Raw genomic sequence first — 27,987 nt, forward strand, 5'->3', positions numbered from 1 at the left:
TATATATTATATTTTACATACACATATACATACACACACACACACACACTTCAGGGTCAGTGGGGTGCTGCATTTAATAAGCAAAATACGGTTGATAGCAGAGACGTCTCAGGATTTCTTCTTTGTGCTGGCGCTCTCTGTGTTCTGCTGAGAGATGATGAAATCTAAAATGAGTTTGGCTGTTTGTCGCGGTCGCTCCATGACCACAGAATGACCACAGTTCTCCAGCAGATCAACACGGCAGTGCGGAAGTGCCTCGGCAAGCACCGCTGCACCAGACACATCCACCACCTGAAAATAAAGACAGGAATATCAGGGTTATTATAGTTAACTAAAACCGTGAAAAAAATATTTTGTTACTGAAATAACATATTAAAATTAGTTGCCCAGGCAACATTTCTCATTTTCATTTAGTTTAACAATGTACTAAAATAAACCAAAACTGAAATAAACATTAATAAATAAAAAAAAATAGACTCATTTAAACTATTAACTAATAAAACTGACAAAACTACTAAAACGTATTAATTAAAAAAAAATATATTAATAAAAACTACATCTACTAAAATAACACTATGTACTGAACTCTGTGCGTTTTCTATGTATAGTTTCAGTATGCATGCTTACACATACCTGGTCCTGTTTGCCCCAGATGACTTGTAAAGGGGTAGTTATTTGCTGCATATGCTCATGCAAAGCATATTTTGAATTTTCACTCATAATTTCCATGAAAACTGTGGTAGTTTATAGAGACAATACTTTAGGCAAAGTACAATTATGCAAAACAACACTTGTTATTGCACGTTGCCTATATTCATACTGACCCTCATGATAAAAGTCATTGTGTGGAATCCGTACATCCACCAGGCCTTGAAGAATCTATAAACAAAAGTAAACGCCACACATGGTGTGTGAAGAAGTGTTCTGAATCTAGAGTAATTCTACATGACGTGTGTGGCACTAACCTGTTGAGGCACTCTGAAGCGCACGTGAGAACAGAGCTTCAGCATCTCCTCCATCTCCTCCGGGGTGGATGGAATAAGAGGAATATTCAGTGTGTACTGGCTGTGCTCCACGTCATGCATCCGACAGTCAAACTTGGTCTCGTTTTGGTTCTTCAGACCTTCAGAGAAAAATGTGAGCATGCAGGAGTGATATTACATAGTATTTTTTTTGTTTGTCTGTATGAATTAATCGATGCATTCTGTGTCAAAGACAAAATATATTGACAAACCGGCTGGGCAGATGAGGGTCAAACTGTAGAGATCTGAGGGATGGCAGGCTGCATACACTCCTGCCACAGTGCCACCCATTGAAGTGCCCACCAGGTGGAACGGCTTTCTGTTTAGTCGAATGGCCTCTACAAACTGAGTGGTGTAAAAGTAGGGAATATTCATAAATGCTACAAACACAAACATGTAATATGCTGGCTTGTGATTTTTTTTTTCATTCATTTTCAGCATCATTACTCCAGTCTTCAGTGTCACATGACCCTTCAGGAATCATTCAAATAAGCTGATTTGCTACTCAAGAAACATTTTGTAGAAACAAATTGTGATAAAAAGAAACTGAAAGTTCAAAAGTAAAGCATTTATTTGAAATATAAGCATTATACATTTCTTTTCTGTTACTTCAATTTAATGCATCCTTGCTGAATAAAAGTATTAATTTATTTGAGAAAAAAAAAATAATAATCTTACTGACCACAAATGTAGAAAAATAGTGTATATGAATATTTTATTTGTATCCCTGTTACCAAATTTTGGTACATAAAACCCTATGTCTCTTATTTTCTAGTGTAAATTTTTTTTTTGTCTAAATTAAAGGTGCCATAGAATTAAAAATTGAATTTACCTTAGCATAGTTGAATAACAAGAGTTCAATACATGGAAATGACATACAGTGTGTCTCAAACACCATTGTTTCCTCCTTCTTATGTAAATCTCATTTGTTTAAAAGACCTACGGAAAACAGGCGAATCTCAACATAAAACCAACCGTTACGTAACAGTCGGGATCATTAATATGTACGCCCCCAATATTTGCATATGCCAGCTCATGTTCAAGGCATTAGACAAGGGCAGCCAGTATTAACGTCTGGATCTGTGCACAGCTGAATCATCAGACTAGGTAAGCAAGCAAGAACAATAGCGAAAAATGGCAGATGGAGCAATAATACCTGACATGATCCATGATTACATGATATATTTAGTGATATTTGTAAATTGTCTTTCTAAATGTTTCGTTAGCATGTTGCTAATGTACTGTTAAATGTGGTTAAAGTTACCATCGTTTATTACTGTATTCACGGAGACAAGAGCCGTCGTTATTTTCATTTTTAAACACTTGCAGTCTGTATAATTCATAAACACAACTTCATTCTTTATAAATCTCTCCAACAGTGTAGCATTAGCCTGTTAGCCACGGAGCACTATCAAACTCATTCAGAATCAAATGTAAATATCCAAATAAATACTATACTCACATGAGCCGATGCATGCATACAGTATGCATGACGAACACTTTGTAAAGATCCATTTGAGGGTTATATTAGCTGTGTGAACTTTGTGTATGCACTATATTATAGTTGAGAGCTCGGGGGGCAGGGAGCACAAGGATTTAAAGGGGCTGTGCGCTGAATCGGTGCATATTTAAAGACGCCCCAAAATAGGCAGTTAAATTTTTTTTTTTAAAATCTATGGAGTATTTTGAGCTGAAACTTCACAGACACATTCAGGCGACACCTTAGACTTATATTACATCTTGTGAAAGAACGTTCAAGGGCACCTTTAAGTTCAGTATACAGACTAGCTAATTTTGGATTTGTTATTAAAATGAGTTAATTTTTAAAAGTAGTAATTACAACAATGAATTAAATGGCAATTATGTAAATTGTAATTTTGTTTGAGATAATTTAAGGATATCTAACAGTTCTCACAACAAACAGTATTTATGTTTCTATGGTTTTAAAAAAAATAATATTGCACCTATTTGTACCCTATTAATAGAAAAAGGTACCCATCCAGCCATTACCTGCCGTATTCTCTTGACCTGGCCCTGGATTGAATAGTCATCAGTGCTGGTACGTGTTGTCCCCTCATGCCCTGGCATGTCAACACACAGCAGGTGCAGATGTTTGGGAAGGTACTGTTTAAGATGAAGACACAAAATGCTTATCGCTGTTATAATGAACAACATACTGTACATGCCATTTTCATTTTCTACATAACACCCCAGCCACGTAAACATACTATACCTTCACCATGGGGAGCCATGTGTCCTTATGAGCAGAGAAGTCATGCAGCATGAGTATAGAGGGCCTGAGGCCTGGTTTGCCCCTGTGCGAGTAACAGAAGCGATAACCTCCGCAGTCTGCATAACGTACCTGCAGACCCAGAGTTCTCCTCCAGTACCTACACAAACATTATATATATATTGCATTCACATTTAATATGCATCACTGCAAACCTGTTGGTAAATAACATCTGCCAAAAATGTATAACACTATTATATGATTAATAAATGCTGTAGAACTAGTTTAAATGTAGTTCAAGTCAAAGTTAACTAACATTAACAAATAAAATTGTCAAATTGTCAAAAATTGTCAAAATAAAACAAAATAATTGTACATAGACAAAATAAACAAATGTATAGATATAAAAGCATGCATGCATATTTTTAAAATATGCATTTATAAGTGCAGTCCAAAAGACTGATATCAACAGTGAAAATGCTTATTTATGCATTTTTTTCCCAATATACAGCATTTATTATATACATTGAGTAAAATGTCAGTCACAAATTTGGTTAAAAAAATATTTGATTAGGGACCTTAAAAATCTGAAATATTTCTAATTTTATTTTATTTTTTAAATCCTAAACCTTTTTTTTTTTTTAAATTCATGCATTTAAATGCATTTAAAAACCTTTTTATATAGTATTTTAAGTGGTATTTACCAGTAATAGACTTTGATGAGCGATGATGGCCACAACATAAAGGAGGCCATGAAAAGGAGGAGAGGGATAGCAAGAGTCCCTGCAGCAATGGCAAACATATTCACCATATCCTGATCCATGGCAACTCTGGATTTATAGCTCCCTGCAGAGTAATACATCACACAATTACAAGCAGAAATGCTGCACTGATTGCCAAACATTAAAAATGTTAGGGAATGATGAAGAACTTCAAAATACCTTTGTTGTTCTGCTATAAGGCAGCATATATACAGGTCAGATTCAAAGAGGGTGAGGGATAGGGGAGGGTCTGGCAGCATCTGTTTGTGTCTAATCAATACATGTAACCCAGATATCTCACCATGCGCTTAAAATATTTACATGACTATCACTTTATCGCTTCATTTTAATGTCCCTGCCTACAATAAATCTATTTTGTGCTTAATGTTTTTATACATTCATAGACATATTTTACAATTCTGAACATATATCTACAATTGCAATATCTCACTATTATTAGGACAACCTTTGAATTGAGGTTAAAAGTATAAATCATTAAAATAAAAACAATTGCCCTATGACTCAACAAATAGATTTGCAACCGTTTGAGAGCAATGAACTTACTTCATAAGGTTAATCCTACATTGACGTCATTCAGTGAAGTCAGTCATAATCAAGCAAAATCACAGATCCTAAAAGTTCCATTTAGACATCATACTGTAGCTGGTCAGTGTGCTCCCTGCACTTATAATATAACAAAAGTCAGCTGTCTGCTTACCCCAGAGAAAACTGTGTGTGGTGATCCCGTGATCTCAAGAAATCAATGAGTTCAGATGGAAAATGCAATATTTTCCTAACTCTAAATGAACAAACAAATAAATAAATAAATGGAAAAGTAAATAAAATTAGACTACGATGCATTTAATAATGGATTAATACAAATTTTATATCACATTTTTTGCATATAAATTCCATTTAACATTTAAAGCCATTTAGGTGCATTTATGCTTGTATCACATTTATGGTGACTGCTTACAAATAAAAAAATATATATATATATTTCACAAAATAAAATCCTCCAGATGTCTAAAGGCATCACTGCATGTGAGCAAAGTTATGAAAACCAATTCACATTTGTTCAGAGTTGAAATTCAAATGTGTGATTTTAATCAGGCATTCAAATTAGTTTTGCATTAAATATAGTGGGAAAAAAAAGGAATCTGAGGAGAATGATAATATATTTAAAAACAAAACAAAACAAAAAAAAACTTATGCAATACTTATATATTATATATTTTGTATATTTATTATAATTATATAAATATTATTATTTATATAGTAATAATAATTATTACTATGATTATATAAATAATTATTTATAACATTTAAAAACATATTTTTTACATACTGAGTACACTACCGTTCAAAGTTTTGGGTTCAGTTAGATTTATCTTTAAAGATACTTTTATTAAGAAAGGCCATTAATTTGACTTCTACATTGTCACAAAAAATGCATTTCTGGAAAAAGAATCACAGTTTGCAGAAAAATATTATGCAGCACAACCGTTTTCAACATTGATAATAATAAGAAATATTTCTTGAGCAGCAAATCAGAATATTAGAATGATTTCTGAAGGATCATGTGACACTGACACTAATGAAGCTGACAATGATTAAATTATATTTTAAAATATATAAAAATACAAAAAAAAAAATACAGGTTTTTTTTTACTTTTTACTGTATTTTTGCTCTAATGTATGCAGACTTGAAGAGCGTAAGAGACTTCTTTCAAAAACATAAAAATCCTACCAAGCCAAAACTTTTGAATGGTATTGTATGTACACACATACATATTAATGCATTTCATAGAACACTAATATGGAACGGAGATCCTGGAATATGCTCATCTCCCCACTTCACTGCTAATATGTATTTTCCCCTTTCCTTTACGGCATAGTTGATCCTGTACTGATGTCCGCCCATGTGAATGATCGTCAACCGCTCGCAGGGGACGGTGGGGCCATGCATGCCGACAAAGAGAAGGTTCTGTCCTACAACACAAAATGCAGCTACACAGTTACACTCAGTTCTGAGAGAGACATTTCTTTTGCATTACTTAAGTAAAATGAGTTACTTAATATTCTAGCAAATGTCAAGCTGCACTCACCAGCTTTACTGCAGTCCACATAAAAAGTGTTTTTGCGTCCTAGAATGCCCTTACTCAGGCCTGGGCCATGGCAGATGACTTTACTAGCGTTAGACAGGAAAACTGGCTCAGCACTGCTGTCAGATGATATGTTTATCTCCAACTCTGACTGAGAGGGTTCCTTGTAACTGTTACACATCTGATTATGATCTATGGGAGGAAAAGAACAAAGTACTATCAGACACTATACACTCAGATATCTCCCATGGAAAATGGAAATTGTCTTCAAAAAATTGCTAATTCATACCAGAGCCACTTTGTCCTTGTGTGAGACTGTTATCTGTGGCGCCACTGACAGACACAAGGAATGGGCTTTCGGAAATGTGCTCCTCATTAAACATGACTGAAACCTCATAGTCACCTGCAAGAGAACAAATTCTGTAAATGTGTCTATAAATGGGTCTCCTTCTAAATGATTAATCAATATGCTGATGTTAATGGAGTAGTTTTACTGGTGTCATTATGAATATGCAGTACATTTTTATGTGCCCATTCACACCAAGAATGATAACTATTAAAGTTAACTATATTAGCCTCCACACAAACACGTCTGCTACTTTAAATGCTTGCAGGATAGATTTTGATTGGCTTTTGTTCAGCTGGAAAATTCGTTCTGAAAGTGATTCCAACAATATCATTCCTCCTTATCATTATAGTTGTGGCGTGGACTTCCCTATTATCCTAGAATTAGAATGATTATTAAAACTTTATCATTATTGTTATCATAGTTATCGTCCTTGATTTGAACGGGCCTTAATTCTTAATATATTGAATGAAACGCTTAAATCTGCATTCCGTAACTTTTGGCGCTCTAGCGGTTAATAAACAGAACTGCATGCGTCTTGCGGAAGAACATCTTAGCCGGAACTACTTCTCTTTGTTTATGTCTATGACGAGTCACGCAGATACTGTGCTACTCCGCAGCGGTGCCGACCCGAACTAGTCTAAAATAGTCCGAATATAGTGATTCAGGAATGGATAAGACAAACACGGTTTGGAAAATGGATTCGTGATGTACTCGCTCATAATATAATTTTTGTACATTTTGAACACAAAGAAAGTTATGGACAGCAGCTTTAACTTACATTCCAAAGATGTAATATTAGATACTTTTTGTCATAGTATCACAAATTTATTTGAAATAATTTTAAATCATTCCAGATTCCTAATGACATCATTCTCTATAAAGTCACATCATTTTAGGTGGGGGAAAAAATAGGTAGTAAGTAATTTACAGTGTAAAAACAGTAGCAATGGACTTGATGAATGCTGTTATATTTTAAGATATTAGCTAGTTCGCCTCACTGTAAAACATTTCATTCTCTTGGATACAATTAGAAGAATTGGTATGATGTTATCAAAACATTAAAGATTGTCAAAAAAAAAAAAGATCATAATTGACAAGTTAACATTCTCATATGCTAACTTTAGGTTAATTTTTCATTGTGTAAAGCAAGTTACACATAATTAAATTTTAAAGGGTTAGTTCACCCAAAAATGAAAATTCTGTCATTGATTACTCACCCTTGTGTCTTTCCAAATCCATAAGACCTTCGTTCATCTTCAGAACACAAATTAAGATATTTTTGATGAAATCCGATGGCTCAGTGAGGCCTGCATCGCCAGCAATAACACTCCCTTGCTACTAAAAACATATTTAAAACAGTTCATGTGACTACAGTGGTTCAACCTTAATATTATAAAGCAACTAAAATACTTTTTATATGCCAAAAATAACAAAATAGTGACTTTATTCAATAATATCCTAGTGATGGGCGATTTCAAAACACTGCTTCATGAAGCTTTGAAGCTTAGCGAATCATTTGTTTCAAATCAGTGGTTCAGAGCGCATATCAAACTCATGCCAAAATCACGTGAGCTATTAAAGTTTCAAAACACTTATGATGTAACAAAGCCTCGTTTACTGAAATCATGGGATTTTGGTGCTCTGAACCACTGATTCGAAACAAATGAATCGTAAAGCTTCGAAGCTTCATGAAGCAGTGTTTTGAAATCGCCCATCACTACATATTGTGGATTAAAGTCACTATTTTGTTATTTTTGGTGCATAAAAAGTATTCTCGCCGCTTTATAATATTAAAGTTGAACCACTTAATATTCACATTAACTGTTTTAAACATGTTTTTAGCTTTCTGGGCATTGAAAAAGGGAGTGTTATTGCTGGCAATGCAGGCCTCACTGAGCCATCGGATTTTATCAAAAATATCTTAATTTGTGTTTTGAAGATGAACGAAGGTCTTATGGGTGTGCAATGACACGAGGGTGAGTAATCAATGACAGAATTTTCATTTTTGGGTGAACTAACCCTTTTTAAGTACACTGGATATTTCTAACATATTTTCTATGTCCAGACAATGTTCATAACATATTTTTTAAACATTACATACGGTATACTGCATCAGTTACCCACCAGGCTCTTGTGCTGTGTAGGACACAATGCAAGAACCATCCAGCCGATCATCAAAGTGGAGCTCAATCTTTCCAGGTCCCTCTACTGAGACAGACAGAGTTCCTGCTCCGGCCTCACGGGACCAAATATTAAAGTCAGCTGCAAAATGAAATCAATACATACTTTTGATATGACTCACAACTGAATTAGCCAGCTGTCACAGTACATAACAAAACACCTCGTGCTAATAAAACAGAAATAGAGAAATATGCGTGGGATACCCGGAACATTTGCCAGAGCTGTCTGAAGGCCTTGTCCCCACACCTGGATCCTTTCACATCCTCCTTGTCCAAGTGGGCCGACAGTGTACTGGAGTGGGCAGCCAGAGATTGTCTGGCCTTGGTTCTTTATGGTTACATTATAAACTCCCATCTCTTTTGCTAGAAAGCTCACTGTATAAGTGTCACTGCCTGTAGCAACAATAACAGCCTCTCCTTGAGTTCCTGATGGCTCATAGATGTGTGCAGACAGAGTCTCTGCATCAGTACCTGTGAAGAAAGGGAACGTGTTTGTTAACATTACTGCAGCGTTCTTGAGAAGTGAGATATAGTAGCTGGATTAGTGTGATGTGCTATTCATCTAACCCGGGATTTTAAAGGCTAAGCTGCATTCACTCCCAATGCTGGCAATAGGAGCTGCTTTCTGTTTGTGCGTGATGTTCTCTCTCATAAGTCCACGGTCTGTTATCACAGCTGTAAAAGGACTCCCTGGGGAAGAGGAATTTAATGGGTTATTATTCATTTAATGTACTTAAAAAGTAAAAACATGTCTTATTATCAACGTTGAACACAGTTGTGCTGCCTAATATTACAATTTTGGGGTTAATTTTTTTGTTTAGGAGATTTAAAAAGCAGCATTTATTTTTTTTTGTAACAATGTAAATGTCTTTACTGTCACTTTTGATTAAAGTAATTCATCCTTGTTGAATAAAATTATTACTTTTTCATTGCGTTATATATAATTCATTATTATTATTATAATAATAAAGAGGCAGCTCTCTAAACCTGGAATGTGCTCATCTGAAAATTTAATGGAGATTTTGTAGGTCCCAGCCTTGATTGGGTGGTACGATATATTGCAGGTTCCATGCTCCATCTCTTCAGTGTGAACATCTACTTTACTGGGACCTTCAATTACAACCGTTAGCCCACCATATCCTGCAGGTTGCATGAATTTTAGGAAATAATTTTAATAAAAGAGACCACATATAACGTTTGCGCCATCATAACATGCAACCCAAATCTCAACATAAGCCATAAACTAATTAATTTGGATTATATAGTATCATACCTGCATCCCAAGTGTCCACCACAAATTCAGACATGCAGAAGGTGTGCCCTGTATGTAAGCCTGGGCCGAAAGCCTTCACCTTGCTGGAATCTCCAATCTCTGCCTGACTGATGGAAAGAGAGATGGGACTGTTGCCCACATGCTCACCGTCCTTCATGATGCTGACCAGATGCTCACCAGCCTCTCTGGGGATGAATGATACACCTGCATAACAAACAAAGTGCACCTCTGATGAAGTTTGACAGTGGCACCAACTAAGGGGTCAAAATAAGTCATATTTTGTTGATCTTGGAACTAAATTCCTGTCCAAAAATTTAGTCCTAACCCCATCCCTGCCCCTAAACCTAACCCTACCCATAACTTATCCCATTTTTACCAACAGCAGCTGTGTGCATATTAATAGATGGCTCACCGAGATGGCTGTCAGGTTGTGTTTTCAGTAAGCAGGGTACATCATTGCCTGTGGGTGATATTATGCTGGCAGAGAGCTGGCTAATGTCTTCTTCAGTGATGTTGATGGTGAAGTCAACAGCACTGCCCAGTTTTACCTGTGACCTTCTTATATTTCCATCTGTATTGGGTTCATAAAAACCATGCTTGTATTAATTTGAGCACTATACCATTATGAATAGTGGTTTGAGGTTTGGAGGGGTTGCCATACCAGTAATTTTAGCCTTGAAAGGACTACCACAGATAGGCATGTCATTGTGTTGAACTTGGATCTCATAATCTCCAGGCTCAGTTGGGAGGTAGCTCACAGTACAAGTGCCATCTGCATTGTCCAAGCAGCGTACATCTGCCTCAGATGGACCCTCGATTGTGATGTCCAGATCATCTGAGCAAATAACATATAAATGACTTTAGGGTTCATAGAGTGCAACAGTTGGGTTCCTTAGTAAAAACTTTTTCTCAATAGGGAAATTGAATTTTAAGAATAACTTGTAAATCTTTAAAGACAGACCTACTGGGAGCTATGAAGCCATCAGTCTGCATTATTTCAACTTATTTTTTAGAATCAGCATGTTTAACAGTGGAATTTGTGGTGAAAACTACATTACCCATGCTGTGCTGTCATATTACTTTAACATTTATATGCATTTGCACATTTTGCAAAAAAAACTAATTTACTGTTTCTATACATATAATCAAAACCATTAAATAAATGGTTTTATATTTCTCCATTTTTTTTATATGATTGTCTTTCGCAGTACTTAATGGGACTGTGGTGCTTTTGCTCAATAAAGCCCAGTCTTGTACCTTTGTATTTTTGTCTGATTTTCAAATACTTTTTTGCATGTTTTTTGAATGTTGTGATTCACCATGTAGGTTGGCTTGGAAAATGAATGGGAAAAATTCACTGGGAAATGGGAGAGATATTTCATTTTGAATTGATGGCAGCCATGTTTTTTTTTTTTTGCCCCGATGCCCCGTTTCAGCACAATTTCCACTTGACTTTCCTACGGAAGAGGATTAGGGCCAAGCAATAATAAAAAAATAAAACCATCTCGAGATTAAATTTGGTAAATTTCGAGAAAAAACTCGTTAAATTTCGAGAAAAAAGTCGAGGTAAAATGTTGAGAATAAACTCGTTAAATTACGAGAAAAAAACTCGTTAAATTTCGAGAAAAAAGTCGAGATAAAATGATGAGAATAAAGTCATAATTTAATGAGTTTATTCTCAACATTTTATCTTGACTTTTTTCTCGAAATTTAACGACATTTTTCTCATAATTTAACGAATTTGTTCTCGTAATTTAACGACTTTTTTCTCGTAATTTAATGACTTTATTCTCAACATTTTATCTCGACTTTTTTCTCGAAATTTAACGAGTTTTTTCTCGTAATTTAATGAGTTTATTCTCAACATTTTATTTCGACTTTTTTCTCGAAATGTAACAACTTTAATCTCGGGATGGTTTTATTTTTTTATTATTGCTTGGCCCTAATCCTCTTCCGTACTTTCCACCTCATGGTTCCTGTTTTTTTTTCTTTTCACACACAGTGAAAAGTCAACTAATTTTGGATGCACAAACAATATACAGTACAACCAGTGGCATAGCGCAAATCCGTGACCCCCCCCCCCCTCAATAGAAATCGCAATAGCATTAAAGATGGGGTATGTATTTTTTCAACTGCACTGTCTGGAAGTTAGTCGGGCCGACAGCAACAACAAACGTCTAACCAGTCAGCATTAGGGGGCGTATGACGGTCGAGGAGAGAGAGGGAGATTTGAAAATAAGAAAAAAAAAAAAACTGCAGAATGAGAAATGGGCTACAAAACAAAAGAGCTCAAAAGAATATCACTGGAATGAAGGTTTATGACTGGGCAAGTGCTTTAGGACCACGTTTATATTAGAAAAGCTTTCCAGTGCTGGAGAGAGCTAAGAGGGAAGGCCTGAAAACAGATCGTCTGGAGCTGCTGTGCAAACACTTTGTATTTACTTGTGTACTCTACATTCATTTTTTTGTGCATCCTTGTCGTTCGTTCATCAACTGCGCTTTATTTTTCTTGAAGTTTTGTTGCACATCAGCTGTGATAATCAGACATTCACCCGCATTGCGTGTGTAACAGTGGCCAGATAGTGAGAGTTTTGCTGTTAAACCACTGAACACTGACAACTGCTAAAGCGTTGTCAGTCTCGAACGGTCTCGCTTTAGCATCATCGGTTTTTGCATTCGCCTTGCGATCGGGCCGGGGTTCAAAACCGACTTGAAGCAGGGTGGTTTAGTATTGGAGTTTGGAGGCGGAGCAATGAAGAGAGGGGTGGGTTTGTTTGGGTTGATTTCAAATATCAACAATGTCCAACAGCGATGTTCAAAACCGCACCTTTGAGGAGTAGGTGTGGGTGGTTCCCACTTGGAAGAAATCAGTATTGCATTACAGGGGAGGTGGGGGTTCCACTCTGAAGAAATCGTGATTGTGTTACAAGGGAGGTGAGGGGTCACACTCTTTAGAAAATCGAGATCGCGTTTGGCGGGGGGATGGGGGGTGTGATCATGATGTCCCTCTGAGGGTGTACATATGGGGTGGGGGTGGAATACACGGGTCCCCCCGGCAGTACGTGTCCGTCCGCTGAGTACAACTTCACAAAAATGTGTGCAGTCTGTTATTATGGAATCAGAAAACAAATGCTCACTGAAGGCTGAATCCTCCTGACAGATGGTGAATGTTGCCGTCTCATTTGCAATTCCATACACAAGGCCACGTCCATAGGCCATCGTGCTGCAATTAGCAAGACTATTTGCATAATACTGCAGTGGAAGCACTGCAGGAAGAAAAAAGAATCTTATTTAATCCATAGATTTGTAATGTCAGCAGTGAAACATTTCTATATATGGTTTGATGAAGATCAAAAAGAAGAGGGACAAGTTAATGTTTTCCAGAGAGGATGTGTGAGGTCTAACCTGGTAGATCGTTTCGGGTCGATTTAATAAGTAGTTGGTGAAGACCTTCTTCTGAAGGATCAAACTTTATAATGATGGTACCGTCTTTGTTATCAGTCACGTCAGGCTGTGTTGTCTTTCTAGACGGTGTGATCACCTCACCTATGAAAGCCATTAAAATAATGATGGGAGGATGCAATCATTAAAATGAGCAATTGAATCCAGAGCAACAGCTCACCTGTAATTTCACCTTCACTTAAGTCTGATGGCAGGACTATATCACAGGATATAAACCCTGCTTGATTAATGGCACCAAGAGGAATTACATTTCTGCCCTCAGCCTGATGAGAAGTAATGAAGACATTAAAGACATTAAAGGTATGAAATGTCTCAAGGACTCGAGACATTATTAAATGGATTGAAATTAACCTTGAATAAATTTCACTCATTCATACCTTGTTTTGAAAACCTATGTGACCGTTTGAAGCCTGTGAGGATGATGGCTGGTGACTATAATTTGTGTCACAGTTAATTAAGGGATAAACAAAGCACAAATTAGTGAATAATGAATTAGGATACTGAGAGTGACTGATTAATGCATATGGTTTATATAGAGACTATAATGGCCATTTTACCTTTGAAAATCCTCCTCACTGGGATTTCTGTCAGCTGAGGAGGGAGAGTCTTCAACGGAGGGTGTGTGTGTTGCTCCATTGGTCCTGTTCTCATTATTTAACACTCCAACCACATCTCTAGTGCCTAAGGAATCAATACCACAACAAACAAGGTTTCTTTTAAATTCTGGTCAATATGTGATGACTTCCAAACAGATAGATACTGATGATCATATAGTCAGGGCCTCACCATCAGGTTTCGACATGTCAGTCTCTGGGGCCTCATTAGTGTTGCAGCAAGCTGTGAAAGTTTCAGGAATTTGAGCACAGACATCTTCCTTTAATTGTCTACTACAAACCTCAGTTGTATTTATCCCATGCTCATCATCACTAGCAGAGTGAGGCAAGACATGAAACCTCAATGGACTGAAAAACAAATCAGACATGACAAGTGTTATACTAAAAAAATAAAATAAAATTATATATAAATAAATAAAATAAGTAAGCAATAGGGTACGAGAAGCTGTGCTGTATCACGCAATATCGCGTTCATATCGCAGATGAATCGCCTTCGATAATGAACGCGATATTGCGTAGCTTGTCAGTGAACTACAGCTCTGTCTATTAAATGCCGCTCCATTTGAAAGCAGGTGATGGCGATTTAGCGGTAATCAGGGAACCGGCTTTACTGACGAAATGCGCGTGACAATCGCATGCGATATATCGCCCAGCCCTATCTGTATCTGTGCTGTATCGTGAATAAGTCACGGCCTTATTCACGATACAGCACTAGCCTCGAGTACCTTATTGCTTTTATAAAACGGTTACCACACAATACAAATATTAAAGGCAAAAAATATGTATCAGTGCAACTTTAATGAAGTAAACTTTCACTAAAGCCTTCCTTTCACCGGAGAAAATAGTCCCCAACCATGAACAGCAACAGAAGTTACATTATTACGCCATTAGATGGCGGCAAAGAATGTCTTTATGAGTGTGTCAGTCAGTAGTGAAGACTTTTTCAATGAAAAGGCTGAATTGTTGTGAACACGGAACAAGATGCAACTGACAAATGCTGTCAGTCATGGGAAAACCCCTTATCTGTTAAAAGGACAAGATAATACATCGGACATTTAAACAGATGTTTTATTATGAACATAGAACTGACCTGAAGCAAAATGCTAAATCTGAATGAAGGTAATAAATTTGCTCGCTCGATCTCTTTCTCACAATACTGTTCTGCATAATACAGTAAGCTTCAATGAACAATATCAATTGAGAACATACAGTTTACGTTGCTAAGAGTGGTTGCTAAGGGTGTTGTGTAGTTATACACAGAACCGTTGGGTGAAGCGGTCATAGCAGTTTTATCGTGAATAAAACACAGCTATTGACCAATCAGAATCCAGGACAGGAACTAACCATTTTATAAATAAAAATAAATAATAATAATAATAATAATTAATTATTAATAATAATAATTAGTTTTGCATTATTATCATTAATAGTAATAAAAATAATCAATTTTACTACATTTTTAAAAACAATGAAAAGTTGTTAATAGTAAAATTAAAATAAACATTATCATCAATAATAATATACATTATTATTAGTATTATTAAAGTGTTACTACAATAATAGCATTTACAAAACAACTATATTTTACTATTAAACTTTTTTTTTTTTACTATTTAAAAAAAAAAAAAAAAAAAAAAAAAAATTATATATATATTCTTACTTGCAGTATGAATCATCATCAGCATATTTGACCATCAAAGAGTGAAGACCTTCTATGGTGGGAGAATATTTCACAGAGTAACTCCCATCTGGGTTTTCTTTGACCTCTGTCAGTTCAGCCTTTCCTGTAGGTATGAAGCTTTGTCAGTTACTCAGGATACAGCCATAGAAATCTGAAAACGCTTTCAAGAGAAGCTGGTCCTCACCGTTGGGGGTGATCACCAGCGCACACTCAGGCGGCTTCCCAGATTTACTACAGTTGATTCTAAATGACTGAGGAATTTGAGTACAAATCTTTGGTTCTGTATTTTCAACATTTAAGTCTGCCTGGAACTCAGAGAGGCTATGAAACAAATAAAACACCAAATGTTTCTGGTAGTAGAAAGAATAAAGTGTTACAATTTATTGTACGTGACAGTACAGCCTAAAACAGACCCATCAAATACACTTTCATACCTTCTGTATTTGTCCATCACAGAATTTTCCATATTTGGTGTGCAAGTCATCTTACAAGTTCTGTCCCTGTTGCCCATCACATCTGTGGAGAGTTTGAATGAGCCTACATATAAAAACCCCATGTGATTGATTACCCTAGCAAACACACAGCCATGCAAATGTCAGCAATATATCAAACAAACCATTAGCTTTCACTATGGTGTCAGTCTCTGGTGCCACACTGTAGCTGTTAGCAGATGTTTGAGGAGCCTTAGCATTGATATCGACACTTCCCTCCTGACTAGAATGTTCCTTTTTATTCAAGACGTCTTCATCCCTTCTACCAGCGTGAGAAGGTATGGCATGAAACCTGATAGGACTGAAAGATAGCGTGATATAAGTATCTCAGGACATGGACTGCGTGTATTGGGTAACTTCAAACTAAAATCTCATTTATCTGCTGCTTCACCTTCTAAAGGAATCGTCATCATTGGTATATCTGACCATAATTGAGTGAGATCCCTCAACAGAGGGAGAGTATGCCACTAAGTATGTTCCATCTCCATTGTCTTTGGCACTTAATAGCATGATTTTGCCTGCAAAGTGCAACATTTAGTCAAATTTTACTGTTTAAAACTGTATGAAACACCCAACAAAACAAACAACACATCGTCTCAATTACATTCTCACCATCAGGTGTAACAACAGCTACAGTCTCTGGTGGCTCTCCGGTGCTACTACCATCAATTGTGAAGGTCTGAGGAGTGTTTACACACAGTTGTGCCTCTAAATCTAATCCAAAAGCTGGAGTCCCATTCCTTAAGCCTTGACCTCCATGATGCTTATAATCGGAATCAGGCATAGGCAGCACTCGAAACTTGAAAGGACTGTAAAGTAACAACATGCATCAAATTATTGTGCTTGATCGTAATCCACCAATGGCAAATTTGTCATGTCAGTTGAAGGTGGATCTGCTGAGTCCCATCACTATGCATTTACTCAATAATTCGTACCTATGAATGCAATGCTCATACCTGCAAAATGAAGCATCTTCAGTATATTTGACCATCAAAGAATGAAGACCTTCCATTGAAGGGGTGTAGTTCACGGTGTATGTCCAATCGCCATTATCTCTGACCTCACATATCTCAGTCAAGCCTATTTAATGATGAATAAGATATGCAACATTAACAATTTTTACTGGTATATGACATTAGTAATTGTAATCTAATATAATACATAGAGTAATACCATCTGGTGTCATTATGGCAACAAACTCTGGAACTTTTTTTGTGGAGGTGGAGTCGACAGTAAATGTTTGAGGATGCTGGGCACACATTCCTGATGTCAGACCTGGACCTGCTACATTAGCCTGAGCTGTATCATCTATCGGCAACACTTGAAACTTGAACTGTCTGTAAAAAATAAATAAATATACTATATTTAAATAATAATTATAATAATATAAACTACATTCTCAACTAATTGATAAAAAAAAATACATTTTTTATTAATACATTTTCCTACATTTTGGGTAGTCTTAGAACACTGATGCTCTTTACGTAAAATAAAAGATTTGGAATTTACTTATTTATATAAAATTGAACATATCTGCTAAGTCTGCTAAGCAAATAAATGTAACTTATTTCTCACCTATTAAAAGTCTCCTCACTAGAGAATTTCACTGTTAATAAATGACAGCCATCCATGGTGGGCAAATAGACAACGCTATAAGTGCCATCTCCACTTTTTTTCAGCTCCAGGAGCTCCATGGAGCCTACAGTGCAAACATTCAAAGCATCTCAGAGATTTTTCCAATGATTGCAAATATAAGTGTTAGAATCATTTTACTTTGTGCTCACCATCAGGTCTCACCACAGCAACAGTCTCAGGTGCTTCTCCATTGCTACTGCAGCCAATCGTAAAAGTTTGGGAAGTTCTACCGCAGATTCGACCTTTAAAACCTGGAACAATAATCTCTGCCATATTCTCACCATGAGCTGAGGGAAGCTCTCTATCACAGTCCCAATTAGGCAGAGCTTGGAGCGGGATGGGACTAAGATTTAAAAAAAAAAGTAAAGAATGCAGCTTTTTGAATGTATTCTGCTTCCAAGTTATCCAGATCATTTATTTTACTTTGCTTTAAAAGATTATCTAACCTGCTGCTTCCATAAGGACTCTGTGGATCTATGAGAGACTCTCCGTCTTCCATTGATGGAGCTTGACTCGCTGTGTAAATCCCATCTCCATTGTATTTGATCTCTGTCATTTCAATACAGCCAATTAAAATAATGTGCAGACATGTCTTGGACTTAAAAAAGCAAAAAATAAAAATTGACCTACCATGAGGAGTAACAGTATTTGTAGATAAACAAATCCCTGACTGCAGGCAGACTCCAGAATCTGCAGTATTTGAAACATCCTCTATTGATGCAATAAATGGACTTCCTGTTGAATGCAGACAGCAAATGAATAATAATAATATAAGATAATAATAAAAAATTATTAAAAAAACAAGTCAATAACAATTGTTTCTCATAATTTAAAGCTTACCTGGAATGTTTTTGTCTCCACAGGTAATGGTGATCTTATATTCACCAGGAACTGAAGGAGTATATTCCACATTATACAAGCCTTCACCGTTGTCTTTGCATGTCACCTGACACTCAGACGCACCCTCCACTGTTATGCCCAGATCATCAACTGAAGATCTGCTGAGAAAAAGAAACAATATGTAAATAAAATCCTAAATTACATCTGTTCATCATATAAAGCAATCAAGTCTCTATTTGGACTAAGCCACTCAATTCATATGGATTAGATTCACAATCTTTTTATGAACGTTTTGAAGCGTCAAAGTGGTAGTCATATAGCTGTCTATGGAGGAACAGAGAGCTCTCAGATTTCATCAAAAAGATCTTCATTTGTGTTCCGAAGATGAACAAAAGTTTTACAGGTTTGGAACGACATGAGGGTGAGTAAATGATGAGAGAATTTCATTTTTGGGTGAACTATCCCTTTACTACTACCTTACCTGGCGTTTACACTAAACACATTAGGATGTCCAGCGAGGCCCTTTTGGAGACCTAAACCATCTGCAACAACTTGGCATGTGTCAGTTTCCCTTTCATCAACCACAATGCTTCCTGAAAAAGCAGAATGGATGAGAAGACAAACTCATAACAATCAAATGTAATCCAAATGCAAACTAATCATCATGTGACAAACATTAGGATTCTTTTCACCTTGCCTGCTCACTTTTACATGGCTTTTGTATACCTTTGGATCCACAACAACTTTAGCAGGGAAGTTGGGCACCACTTTTCCTCCATATTTCAGAAGCAGTGTATATACGCCTCCAGTTAGAGGCACATAAACCGCTGTGTAGGTGCCATCTTCATTCTCCTTCACTTCGGTCGGGACAATGACTCCAGAGTCAGAGACAGCCTGCACAGACAGATCTCCAGATCCTGCCATTGCACAGTCTATATTTACAATGCAAGGTTCCCCGACTTTCCCCTGTAGCAGACCAGGGCCTGTTACCAAAACTTTAGATGGGTCAATCGGCTTCTGTATAACAGCCTCGAATGGAGAGCCAGTTATGTGAGAGTTGTCAAAAAGGACATTTATCTTGTACATTCCATGCTCTGTGGGGAGGTAAAACACTGTACAAGTGCCATCTTGATTGTCCAGACATTTCAGTGTAACTTTACAGGGTCCTTCCACCATTATGGCAAGTCGTCCACTGCCTGCTCTGCTTGTGTCAATGATAAACTCTGCCTGTTCTCCAAGAACACCTTCTTTTAGGCCTGGACCATGAGCCCTTACCTGAAGAAACAAACAAAATCTGACTGTACTGTTCTTTCAAGTCAATTCACAGAATTTGTATGACTCTATACCTTTGTGGCATCGCCTGGGACGTTTGACGGGTTGAATATGTTCATAACAAGTTCTCCATGACCACCAGGCCATATGTTGTCTGGAAAGTCTTCATCAAGGTCCATCTCTTCATCTTCACACAATCAGATAACAAACTCAAAAATGTCTGTTTTCACAATTAAAGGTGCTATGGTAATTTTTGATGTTTTAATAACATTAGTTTTAACTGAAACGGTTCACCCCAAAACAAAAATTTTATCATTATTTACTCACCCTCGTGTCATTCCAAACAGAAAAACCACATTAATTTTTCCACATGTGATCACATGTGGAAAACATAAGTAATTTATGTGGTTTTTCTGTATATTGAACTGTAAGTAATCTCTCAAATCAAATATGGCCCTTATAATGCAGTTAAGCCTAACAAACGGCTTTGATTGCTCACACTTATGAATTGTATAAATGTATGTTTTAACCCAACTGGTAAATAAGAATTAAGTAAAGAAAACTGATCAATGTTTATATGTAAAAAAAAAGCTTAATTAAATCTGATCACATATAAAGTGATCGTGTCTCTTCAGAAAATTTGGACTAAATTAACTTTTTGAAGCGTCAACGTGGTAGTCACATAGCTGTCAATGGAGGGACAGAAAGCTCTCAGATTTCATAAAAAAAAAAAAAAAAAAAAAAATTAAAAAAAAAATTAAAATTTCATTTGTGTTCCGAAGATGAACGAAAGTCTTACGGGTTTAAACATGAAACAATACATCTACATGAGGGTGAGTAAATAATGACAGAATTATCATTTTTGGGTGAACTAGCCCTTTTAAATATATCAATGTATCAATTATAGTTATTTTAACTACATTTTTAAACATTATTAAAATAATTTTTAATCAATTTGAAATGTCATTTAAGTTATTTATATTTTTATTTATGAATTAATTCCTTAATTTTTTTTTTTTTTTTTTAACTGTCACACCTAGGCCTGGTTTCACAAACAGGGCTTAGATTAAGCCAGGATTATGCCTTAGTTCAATTAGGACATTTAAAGGATTAGTCCACTTTTAAATAAACTTTTCCTGATAATTGACTCACCTCCATGTCATCCAAGATGTCCATGTCTTTCTTTTTTCAGTCGAAAAGAAATTAAGGTTTTTGATGAAAACATTCCAGGATTATTCTCCTTATAATGGACTTCAATGGGCACCAAACAGTTGAAGGTCAAAATTACAGTTTCAGTGCAGCTTCAAATTGTTCTACACAATCCCAGATGAGAAATAAGGGTCTTATCTAGAGAAACCATTGCTCATTTTCTGAAAAAAATGAAAATTATATAAGTTTTAGCCATAAATGCTCATCTTGAACTAGCTCTCTTCTTCTCCTCTATTAGAATTCCAGCAGTGTAGACACTGCTAAGTATATTACTGCCCTCCACAGGTCAAAGTTTTGAACTAATTTTTATATGCAATATGCTAGTTCAATAGTATATAACAATTAGTTCAAACTTTGACCTGTGGAGGGCAGTAATACACTTAGCAGTGTCTACAATGCTGGAATTCAGATAGAGAAGAAGATGAGAGCTAGTTCAAGATGAGCATTTATGATTAAAACTTATATAATTTTCACTTTTTTTCAGAAAATGAGTGATGGTTTCACTAGATAAGACCCTTATTTCTCATCTGGGATTGTGTAGAACAATTTGAAGCTGCAGTAAAACTAATTTTGACCTTTAACTGTTTGGTGCCCATTGAAGTCTACTATAAGGAGAATAATCCTGGAATGTTTTCATCAAAAACTTTAATTTCTTTTCGACTAAAGAAAGAAAGACATGGACATCTTGGATGACATGGAGGTGAGTAAATTATCAGGAATAGTTTATTTAAAAGTGGACTAATCCTTTAAGTACCTTTTAGAAATCTACATTACTGGTGTGCAGCTTGAAACAAAACAATGGCACTGACATATTTAAAGATATGTCAGTGCAAGTTGCTTTCTGTTAAACCAGCTTAAACATGCATTTTAGTCTGGGACTAAGCTTAAGCCTTGTCTGTGAAACCGGGGGCTAGTTATTCACACACTAAGCTATATGAAAAAGTACATTTTCCTATTGCATTCCACTGAAAAAATGCCTCCATACATGTCTGGAATAACATGATGATGAGTAAATGATTTTTGGAAGAACTGTTCCTTAGACTTACCAGAGTAATACATTTCTGATCCATCTGGTTTAAACCAGACTGGGCTACACAGTGTCATCTTAATCCTGCAGGGCGTCACCTGAAACAGTAATGACGCAGTGATCATAGAAAATCTTACAGCGTCACAATCATAGGCTTCCAAAGCACTGAAGATTATATTTTGATGCTCGTAGGCTCATTTCTTAATGTATGTTTTTACACATTTTCAAGAGAAGCAGAGTTTCATTTTCCCTTGACAGAGGGAATGCCAGTACAAATAGACTAATAAACATGCTATTACATTCCTGTGAGCTCTGGCTGCTGCGCTAAGCAGCTGTACATCATCTCTAGACAGGTTTAAAGCCATTGTGAGATGAAATGGAATTTCAATAACGCAACAGATGCTGGAACATTAATGCAACATGATGGAAAACAAATTGTGGAAAATGAGTTCTCCACCTTCATCACACCATGTAAATGAAATGAATTAGAATTAGCATTAGTTGTTGTTGTACATCATGTTCTCTCATATTGCTTAATCCGTACGCATTGTATTCTAAAGATCATTTACTGCCGTTTATCAAGATCAATATATGCACTCACAATGAAAGGACTGCCAGGAACCATGACTCCTCCCCAAGCCACAGCAATGGTATGTTTGGAGAGAGATGAAGGGATGTAGGAGCAGACAAAGACACCAGATTGTTCAGAGGCAACACTAACATCTACACATTCTCCATCTGCTCTCTGTGAAAAAGTCAAACCACTCTGAAAATTAAAAGTGCTTTTTCATTGGAATAAAAATGTATAAATATTTCACTTTATTAGTACCTGAGCACAAACTTTAAGTTCTCCTTCACCAGCTTGCCTGGTATCTACAGTGAACTGGGTTTGGAGGTTCACTATGCACCCAGTTTGGGAAACACCTGGTCCTTCTACTTTCACCTGAAACCCAACATGCATAACTTATGAAATAATTTCACATTTAATAAAAATATGTCATTCATGCAAAATGGATCTCTCTGAAAAGAGAAAGGGCTCTCGCACTGGACACATGTCTGCATAAACAGATTATTAGGAGAGAATATACAGAAGGAGTTTACCTTTTCAGGGTGGAAGTCTTTTCTTTTAAGTCTGATGGAAGCCATAAAGGGACTGTCCTGGATTTCTTCATCATCACACATTACGTGTACAGCATACTCACCGGCCTCAGTCGGCCAGAACCGCACAAGGCAGGAGCCATCATTGTGGTCATCACATGTGATCTTTGCCTGAGATGGACCTTCAATGGCAAAACCTTGGAAAGGTAATAGGTGGAAAGTGATATAACTATATAAAATATATAATAGCAATATGTATATAGTATGAATGTATATTAAAGGATTAGTTCACTTCTAAATGAAAATTTCCTGATAATTTACTCACCCCAGTGTCATCAAGATGTTTATGTCTTTCTTTCTTCAGTCGAAAAGAAATTAAGGATTCCAGGATTTTTCTCCATATAGTGGACTTCAGTGGGGTTCACCGGGTGGAAAGTCCAGTTTCAATGTAGCTTCAAAGGGCTCTACGCGATCCCAGATGAGAAATAAGGGTCTTATCTAGCAAAACGGTCAGCCATTTTCTAAAAAAAAAAAATGAAAATGTGTATACTTTTTAACCACAAATGCTCGTCTTGCACTGCTGTGCGATCTGCCATGCATGATGTAATCATGTTACAAAGGTCATGCGTGACATAGGTGGAAGTACTGATCCAGTGACTACAAAGCGAACGTGAAAAGATTAAGTAAAACAATGATATCGGACGATTTTGAAGTTGGAGGAGAAAAAAAAGTTTTTCGCCATACCGCGGTACTTCCGCCTAAGTCACGCATGACGTTTCAATGTAATGCGCGGCGCACCGCAGAGCAGTGCAAGACAAGCATTTGTGGTTAAAAAGTATATAAATTTTAATTGGATCGTTTAGAGCCCTTTGAAGCTGCACTGAAACCTTCCACCCGGTGAACCCCACTGAAGTCCACTATATGAAGAAGAATCCTGGAATGTTTTCCTCAAAAACCTTAATCTATTTTCAACTGAAAAGGGACATAATTATAACAAAATAAAATATAATATACAGGTGCTGGTCATATAATTAGAATATCGTGAAAAAGGTTTTTTATTGTAAATTATTTTTAAAAATGAAACTTTCATTCTAGATTCCCTACATGTAAAGTAAAACATTTCAAAAGTTTTTTTTTTTAATTTTGATGATTAGAGCGCACAGCTCATGAAATTCCAAAATCCAGTATCTCAAAATATTAGAATATTTCCTAAGATCAATCAAAAAATGGATTTTCAAAACAGAAAAGTTCAAGTTCTTTAAAGTATGTTCATTTGTGCACTCAATACTTGGTCGGCAGCACATATTACAGCAAATGACTTGCTCCTAGCACAAATTACAGCATCAGTGAAGTGTGGCATGAAAGTGATCAGCCTGTGGCACTGCTGAGGCACTATTGAGCCTTCAGATCATCTGTATATTGTTGGATCGACTGTTTCTCATCTTTCTCTTGAAAATATCCCATAGATTCAGGGGTCAGGCATGTTGGCTGGCCAATAAAACACAGTAATATCATGGTCAGCAAACCACTTGGAAGTGGTTTTTGCACTGTGGGCAGGTGCTAAAGTCCTGCTGGAAAAGGAAATCAGCATCTCCATAAAGCTTGTCAGCAGATGGAAGCATAAAGTGCTCCAAAATCTCCTGGAAGATGGCTGCATTGACTTTGCACTTGATAAAACACAATGGACCAACACCAGCAGATGTCACGGCCCCCCAAATCATTACTAACTTCAGAAACTTCCGACTAGACTTCAAGCAGCTTGGATTCTGTGCCTCTCCAGTCTTCCTTCAGACTCTGGGACCATGATTTCAACATGAAATGCAAAATTTACTTTTATCTGAAAAGAGGACTTTCGACCACTGTTCACTGTCCAGTTCTTTTTCTCCTTAGCCCAGGTAAGATGCTTCTGACGTTGTTTCTGTTTCAGAAGTGGCTTGGTAGTACTTTTCCTGAAGATGTCTGAGTGTGGTGACTCCGGCTTCATTTGACTCATTGTGAAGCTCTCCCAAGTGTCTGAATCGGCTTTGCTTGACAATATTCTCAAGCTAGTGGTCATCCCTGTTGCTTGTGTACCTTTGCCTACCCAATTTCTTCCTTCTAGTCAACTTTGCATTTAATATGCTTTGATACATCACTCTGTAAACAGCCACCACATTCAGTAATGACCATCTGTGACTTACTCTCTTTGTGGAGGGTGTCAATGATTGTCTTCTGGACCATTGCCAATTCAGCAGTCTTCCCCATTAGTGTGGTTTCAAAGAACAAGAGATACCCAGAATTTATACTGTAGGTATGGTCATTTAATGAAACTCAAATGTAAATATTCTAATATTTTGAGATACTGGATTTTGGACTTTCATTAGCTGTACACTCTAATCAACAAATAAAAAAAAAAAAAAAAAAAACTTTTGAAATGTTTTACTTTACATGTAGGGAATCTAGTATAAATGAAAGTTTCATTTTTTAAAATAATTTACAATAAAAAAAAAAAAGAACTTTTTCACGATATTCTAATTATATGACCAGCACCTGTAATATATAGTTATAACATAACATAAAAATTGCTTAGCTATACCATTTTATTAGTACGTAATACATTATCTACATAAACATCCACTCACCCAGCATGCCAGAGTCCACACCAACAGATTCCACCAAGAAATCTGCTGACAAGCCCACAGTCCCTCCCTCCAATCCTGGTCCCCATGCTCGGATCTTCTGTGGACCAGCTTCTGAACCAACATGGACTTTAAATGGGCTGTAATAGAAAAGAATAAAAAAAAAAACATATCATTGAAATTGAATGGTAATGTTTCTCCAAGTTGAACTTGTGTAAATGAGAGCTAACCTCTTGGCAATGTGCTGACCGGTCCAGGTGATGTCCACCGTGTGATCTCCTTTAGCAGTGGGTGTATATTCGAAGGAATAAACACCATCAAGTGCATCCTTCTGTCTGACAGACACCGCTTTGCCACCTGACAGAAAGGATGACATTTCTTTTAGACCACAAAGGGGTTACATAATTATGTGTATATGTTTATATAGATTATGGACTCACTAGGGTCTCTAATAAGGACCTCCAGATTTCCAGGCCCAGCTTTGCAGGTGTCCACTTTAAATTCGGCCAGCTGACCTACTCTCATGCCTTTGGACTGCAATCCCCGACCTGTGGCACGACAGGCTTTGGGCTTTGGCACTGAAATAAAAAATAATAATAGCTGACACAACATGTCAATGCACTTTTATTTTTATTTTTTTAAATCAGCATAAAGGTGTTGACCGTGGGTATGAAGACACAGGTGCTGCTTAAATTGAAACCAACAACAGCACTACTGCAGTGTGATATTGCTTTTATACAACATTTCAATATTAAGTAACTTACATTTTAGACCCAATATTTCTAATATTCATTTGCTCCACCTACGAAAACAGTTCCAATAAAGCCAAATCAGAATTTAGGCCCATTTACACCAAGAACAATAATTAGAACAATAACTATATTAGCAGCTACACCAATGGACGATACATTTTTATTTTATTTTAAGTCATCTGCACCAAGGGCATTTCCTCCGAGGAGGCAAGGAACGCAGTGCTTCCTCAAAATTGGATGAGAAAATAATCCATATTAGAATAATAAAACAATGCAAATGTGACATAAAAAAAAATATATAAGAAATCACTCATTTTCCCAAAGTAACACTGTCCAAAAGTGACACCCGCAGTGTACCTCTGCTGATCCCATTGACTTAAAAAAGACACCCTAAAGCGTGCGGTGAGTTTAGTGGGGGGTTTTTGAGAATGAATAGGGGAAAGTCACGTGAGAGGAGGCAATGCCTCCATCGTGCTATGATTGGATATGATTGGTTCGTGTGATAAATCCTGCCTCTTGCTTTTGTGCGCGTTCAGAGTTCGCGAATCAAAAAGAATGAACGAAATGATGCATTTAATAATGGGAAGAATAATTAAAAAGTAAGTAAATAACATGATCACCAGTTGGAGTGCCCTAGTTAGCCACCAGAGGGCACTCCAACACGGACTACTTCTCACCGTCACCTTTTTGAACTTCATTTCCCATAACCCACTTCCCGGACTCATTATCCCTTCATTGCACCAGCTGTTTTGAGTTTTGTCATTAGTGTTCTGTCTATTTATACTCAGTTGTTTCTGCCTTTGTTTGTGGTTTGTTGTATTGTGTTACGTGCACTTTGTATCTCTGGTTTTCTGTTTTTGTGGACTGTTTCTGGTATACGACTTTGGATTATCACATTAAAAGCTGCGCTTGGATCTTACCATCTCATCTTTGTGCATTACGTGACAGTAAACAACTCAGCCATTTAGATAATATCGCTTTATGTCATGTCAAAATCAAACTTGAAATGGACTGAAAACATGATGACTGTAGGGATTTTTTCAGTGAGCAATCAGCTTGGTGAAATTAAAAGGTAACCTCTTCGTCTGTGATCAATGTTTACAGAGCCTGAAGAAAATAAGTTGACTATTAAACATTAAAAAACAAAATTAAGGACTTTGTCTCCTCATTTCAGAACACCACCACACACCACTGATCTGCACTGCACTTGTTTGAGCTCTTTAAAAGTCGGGTGGATTATTATTGGCAGTTCATCAACTGAAAAAATAAAATTCTAAAAAGTGATTCCAACAGTATTGTATCCCTGTGTTTTTATTGTTACAGCTGTGGTGTGGACTTCCTGAATTCTCAGAGAGTTATCAAAATGTT

The 27,987-nt window shown here is 36.6% G+C and overlaps 2 protein-coding genes across 7 annotated transcripts in view; both read right to left on the reverse strand.

Moving 5' to 3' along the window:
- On the reverse strand, positions 1 to 4,874 carry abhd6b (abhydrolase domain containing 6, acylglycerol lipase b). Of its 4 annotated transcripts, none has more exons than XM_048177280.1 (10): positions 4,732 to 4,853; positions 4,194 to 4,283; positions 3,957 to 4,098; positions 3,256 to 3,412; positions 3,033 to 3,146; positions 1,235 to 1,367; positions 966 to 1,123; positions 825 to 879; positions 634 to 734; positions 1 to 291 (listed from the first exon to the last, which is right to left on the reverse strand). In XM_048177280.1, exons 3-10 carry the CDS (start codon positions 4,073 to 4,075, stop codon positions 109 to 111), a joined length of 1,020 nt encoding a protein of 339 aa, XP_048033237.1. In that variant the 5' UTR covers positions 4,076 to 4,098; positions 4,194 to 4,283; positions 4,732 to 4,853; the 3' UTR covers positions 1 to 108. The 4 variants fall into 4 exon arrangements, with proteins under 4 accessions (XP_048033237.1, XP_048033236.1, XP_048033234.1 ...); XM_048177279.1 differs by lacking the exon at positions 4,732 to 4,853 and adding an exon at positions 4,578 to 4,708; XM_048177277.1 differs by having other exon boundaries at positions 3,957 to 4,283; positions 4,732 to 4,874.
- Positions 4,854 to 27,987, reverse strand: part of flnb (filamin B, beta (actin binding protein 278)) — a 27,427-nt gene continuing 4,293 nt past the window's right edge. The window contains exons 5-43 of one of the 3 annotated variants that reach the window (XM_048177274.1): positions 26,308 to 26,445; positions 26,098 to 26,224; positions 25,871 to 26,007; positions 23,253 to 23,446; positions 22,981 to 23,094; positions 22,753 to 22,896; positions 22,171 to 22,249; positions 19,990 to 20,102; positions 19,336 to 19,918; positions 19,125 to 19,236; positions 18,644 to 18,804; positions 18,434 to 18,538; positions 18,250 to 18,352; positions 17,953 to 18,146; positions 17,744 to 17,867; positions 17,342 to 17,505; positions 17,125 to 17,248; positions 16,781 to 16,977; positions 16,560 to 16,686; positions 16,294 to 16,469; positions 16,112 to 16,214; positions 15,862 to 15,998; positions 15,657 to 15,780; positions 14,169 to 14,344; positions 13,940 to 14,063; positions 13,760 to 13,814; positions 13,543 to 13,645; positions 13,326 to 13,466; positions 13,058 to 13,186; positions 10,582 to 10,755; positions 10,333 to 10,491; positions 9,921 to 10,124; positions 9,635 to 9,787; positions 9,215 to 9,337; positions 8,852 to 9,118; positions 8,592 to 8,729; positions 6,408 to 6,521; positions 6,122 to 6,310; positions 4,854 to 6,005 (exon numbers count right to left, since the gene is read on the reverse strand). In XM_048177274.1, coding sequence (XP_048033231.1) covers positions 5,818 to 6,005; positions 6,122 to 6,310; positions 6,408 to 6,521; positions 8,592 to 8,729; positions 8,852 to 9,118; positions 9,215 to 9,337; positions 9,635 to 9,787; positions 9,921 to 10,124; positions 10,333 to 10,491; positions 10,582 to 10,755; positions 13,058 to 13,186; positions 13,326 to 13,466; positions 13,543 to 13,645; positions 13,760 to 13,814; positions 13,940 to 14,063; positions 14,169 to 14,344; positions 15,657 to 15,780; positions 15,862 to 15,998; positions 16,112 to 16,214; positions 16,294 to 16,469; positions 16,560 to 16,686; positions 16,781 to 16,977; positions 17,125 to 17,248; positions 17,342 to 17,505; positions 17,744 to 17,867; positions 17,953 to 18,146; positions 18,250 to 18,352; positions 18,434 to 18,538; positions 18,644 to 18,804; positions 19,125 to 19,236; positions 19,336 to 19,918; positions 19,990 to 20,102; positions 22,171 to 22,249; positions 22,753 to 22,896; positions 22,981 to 23,094; positions 23,253 to 23,446; positions 25,871 to 26,007; positions 26,098 to 26,224; positions 26,308 to 26,445 — 6,017 coding nt within the window. In that variant the 3' untranslated portion in view covers positions 4,854 to 5,817. The remainder of the gene's footprint in view (positions 6,006 to 6,121; positions 6,311 to 6,407; positions 6,522 to 8,591; positions 8,730 to 8,851; positions 9,119 to 9,214; positions 9,338 to 9,634; positions 9,788 to 9,920; positions 10,125 to 10,332; positions 10,492 to 10,581; positions 10,756 to 13,057; positions 13,187 to 13,325; positions 13,467 to 13,542; positions 13,646 to 13,759; positions 13,815 to 13,939; positions 14,064 to 14,168; positions 14,345 to 15,656; positions 15,781 to 15,861; positions 15,999 to 16,111; positions 16,215 to 16,293; positions 16,470 to 16,559; positions 16,687 to 16,780; positions 16,978 to 17,124; positions 17,249 to 17,341; positions 17,506 to 17,743; positions 17,868 to 17,952; positions 18,147 to 18,249; positions 18,353 to 18,433; positions 18,539 to 18,643; positions 18,805 to 19,124; positions 19,237 to 19,335; positions 19,919 to 19,989; positions 20,103 to 22,170; positions 22,250 to 22,752; positions 22,897 to 22,980; positions 23,095 to 23,252; positions 23,447 to 25,870; positions 26,008 to 26,097; positions 26,225 to 26,307; positions 26,446 to 27,987) is intronic. The other 2 variants (XM_048177275.1, XM_048177276.1) reach the window with 2 other exon arrangements.

Source organism: Megalobrama amblycephala, linkage group LG24, assembly GCF_018812025.1.
Source record: "Megalobrama amblycephala isolate DHTTF-2021 linkage group LG24, ASM1881202v1, whole genome shotgun sequence".
Classification (NCBI taxonomy): domain Eukaryota; kingdom Metazoa; phylum Chordata; class Actinopteri; order Cypriniformes; family Xenocyprididae; genus Megalobrama; species Megalobrama amblycephala.

Bases quoted from the DNA above. Each gene is read 5' to 3' on its own strand.
- abhd6b (XM_048177277.1), bottom strand. From the start codon at position 4,874: ATGCATCGTAGTCTAATTTTATTTACTTTTCCATTTATTTATTTATTT. The intron at 4,284-4,731 runs GTAAGCAGACAG...TGTATTGATTAG, and splicing joins CACACACAGTTTTCTCTGGG to ACACAAACAGATGCTGCCAG. The intron at 735-824 runs GTCAGTATGAAT...AAACTACCACAG, and splicing joins CAATGACTTTTATCATGAGG to TTTTCATGGAAATTATGAGT.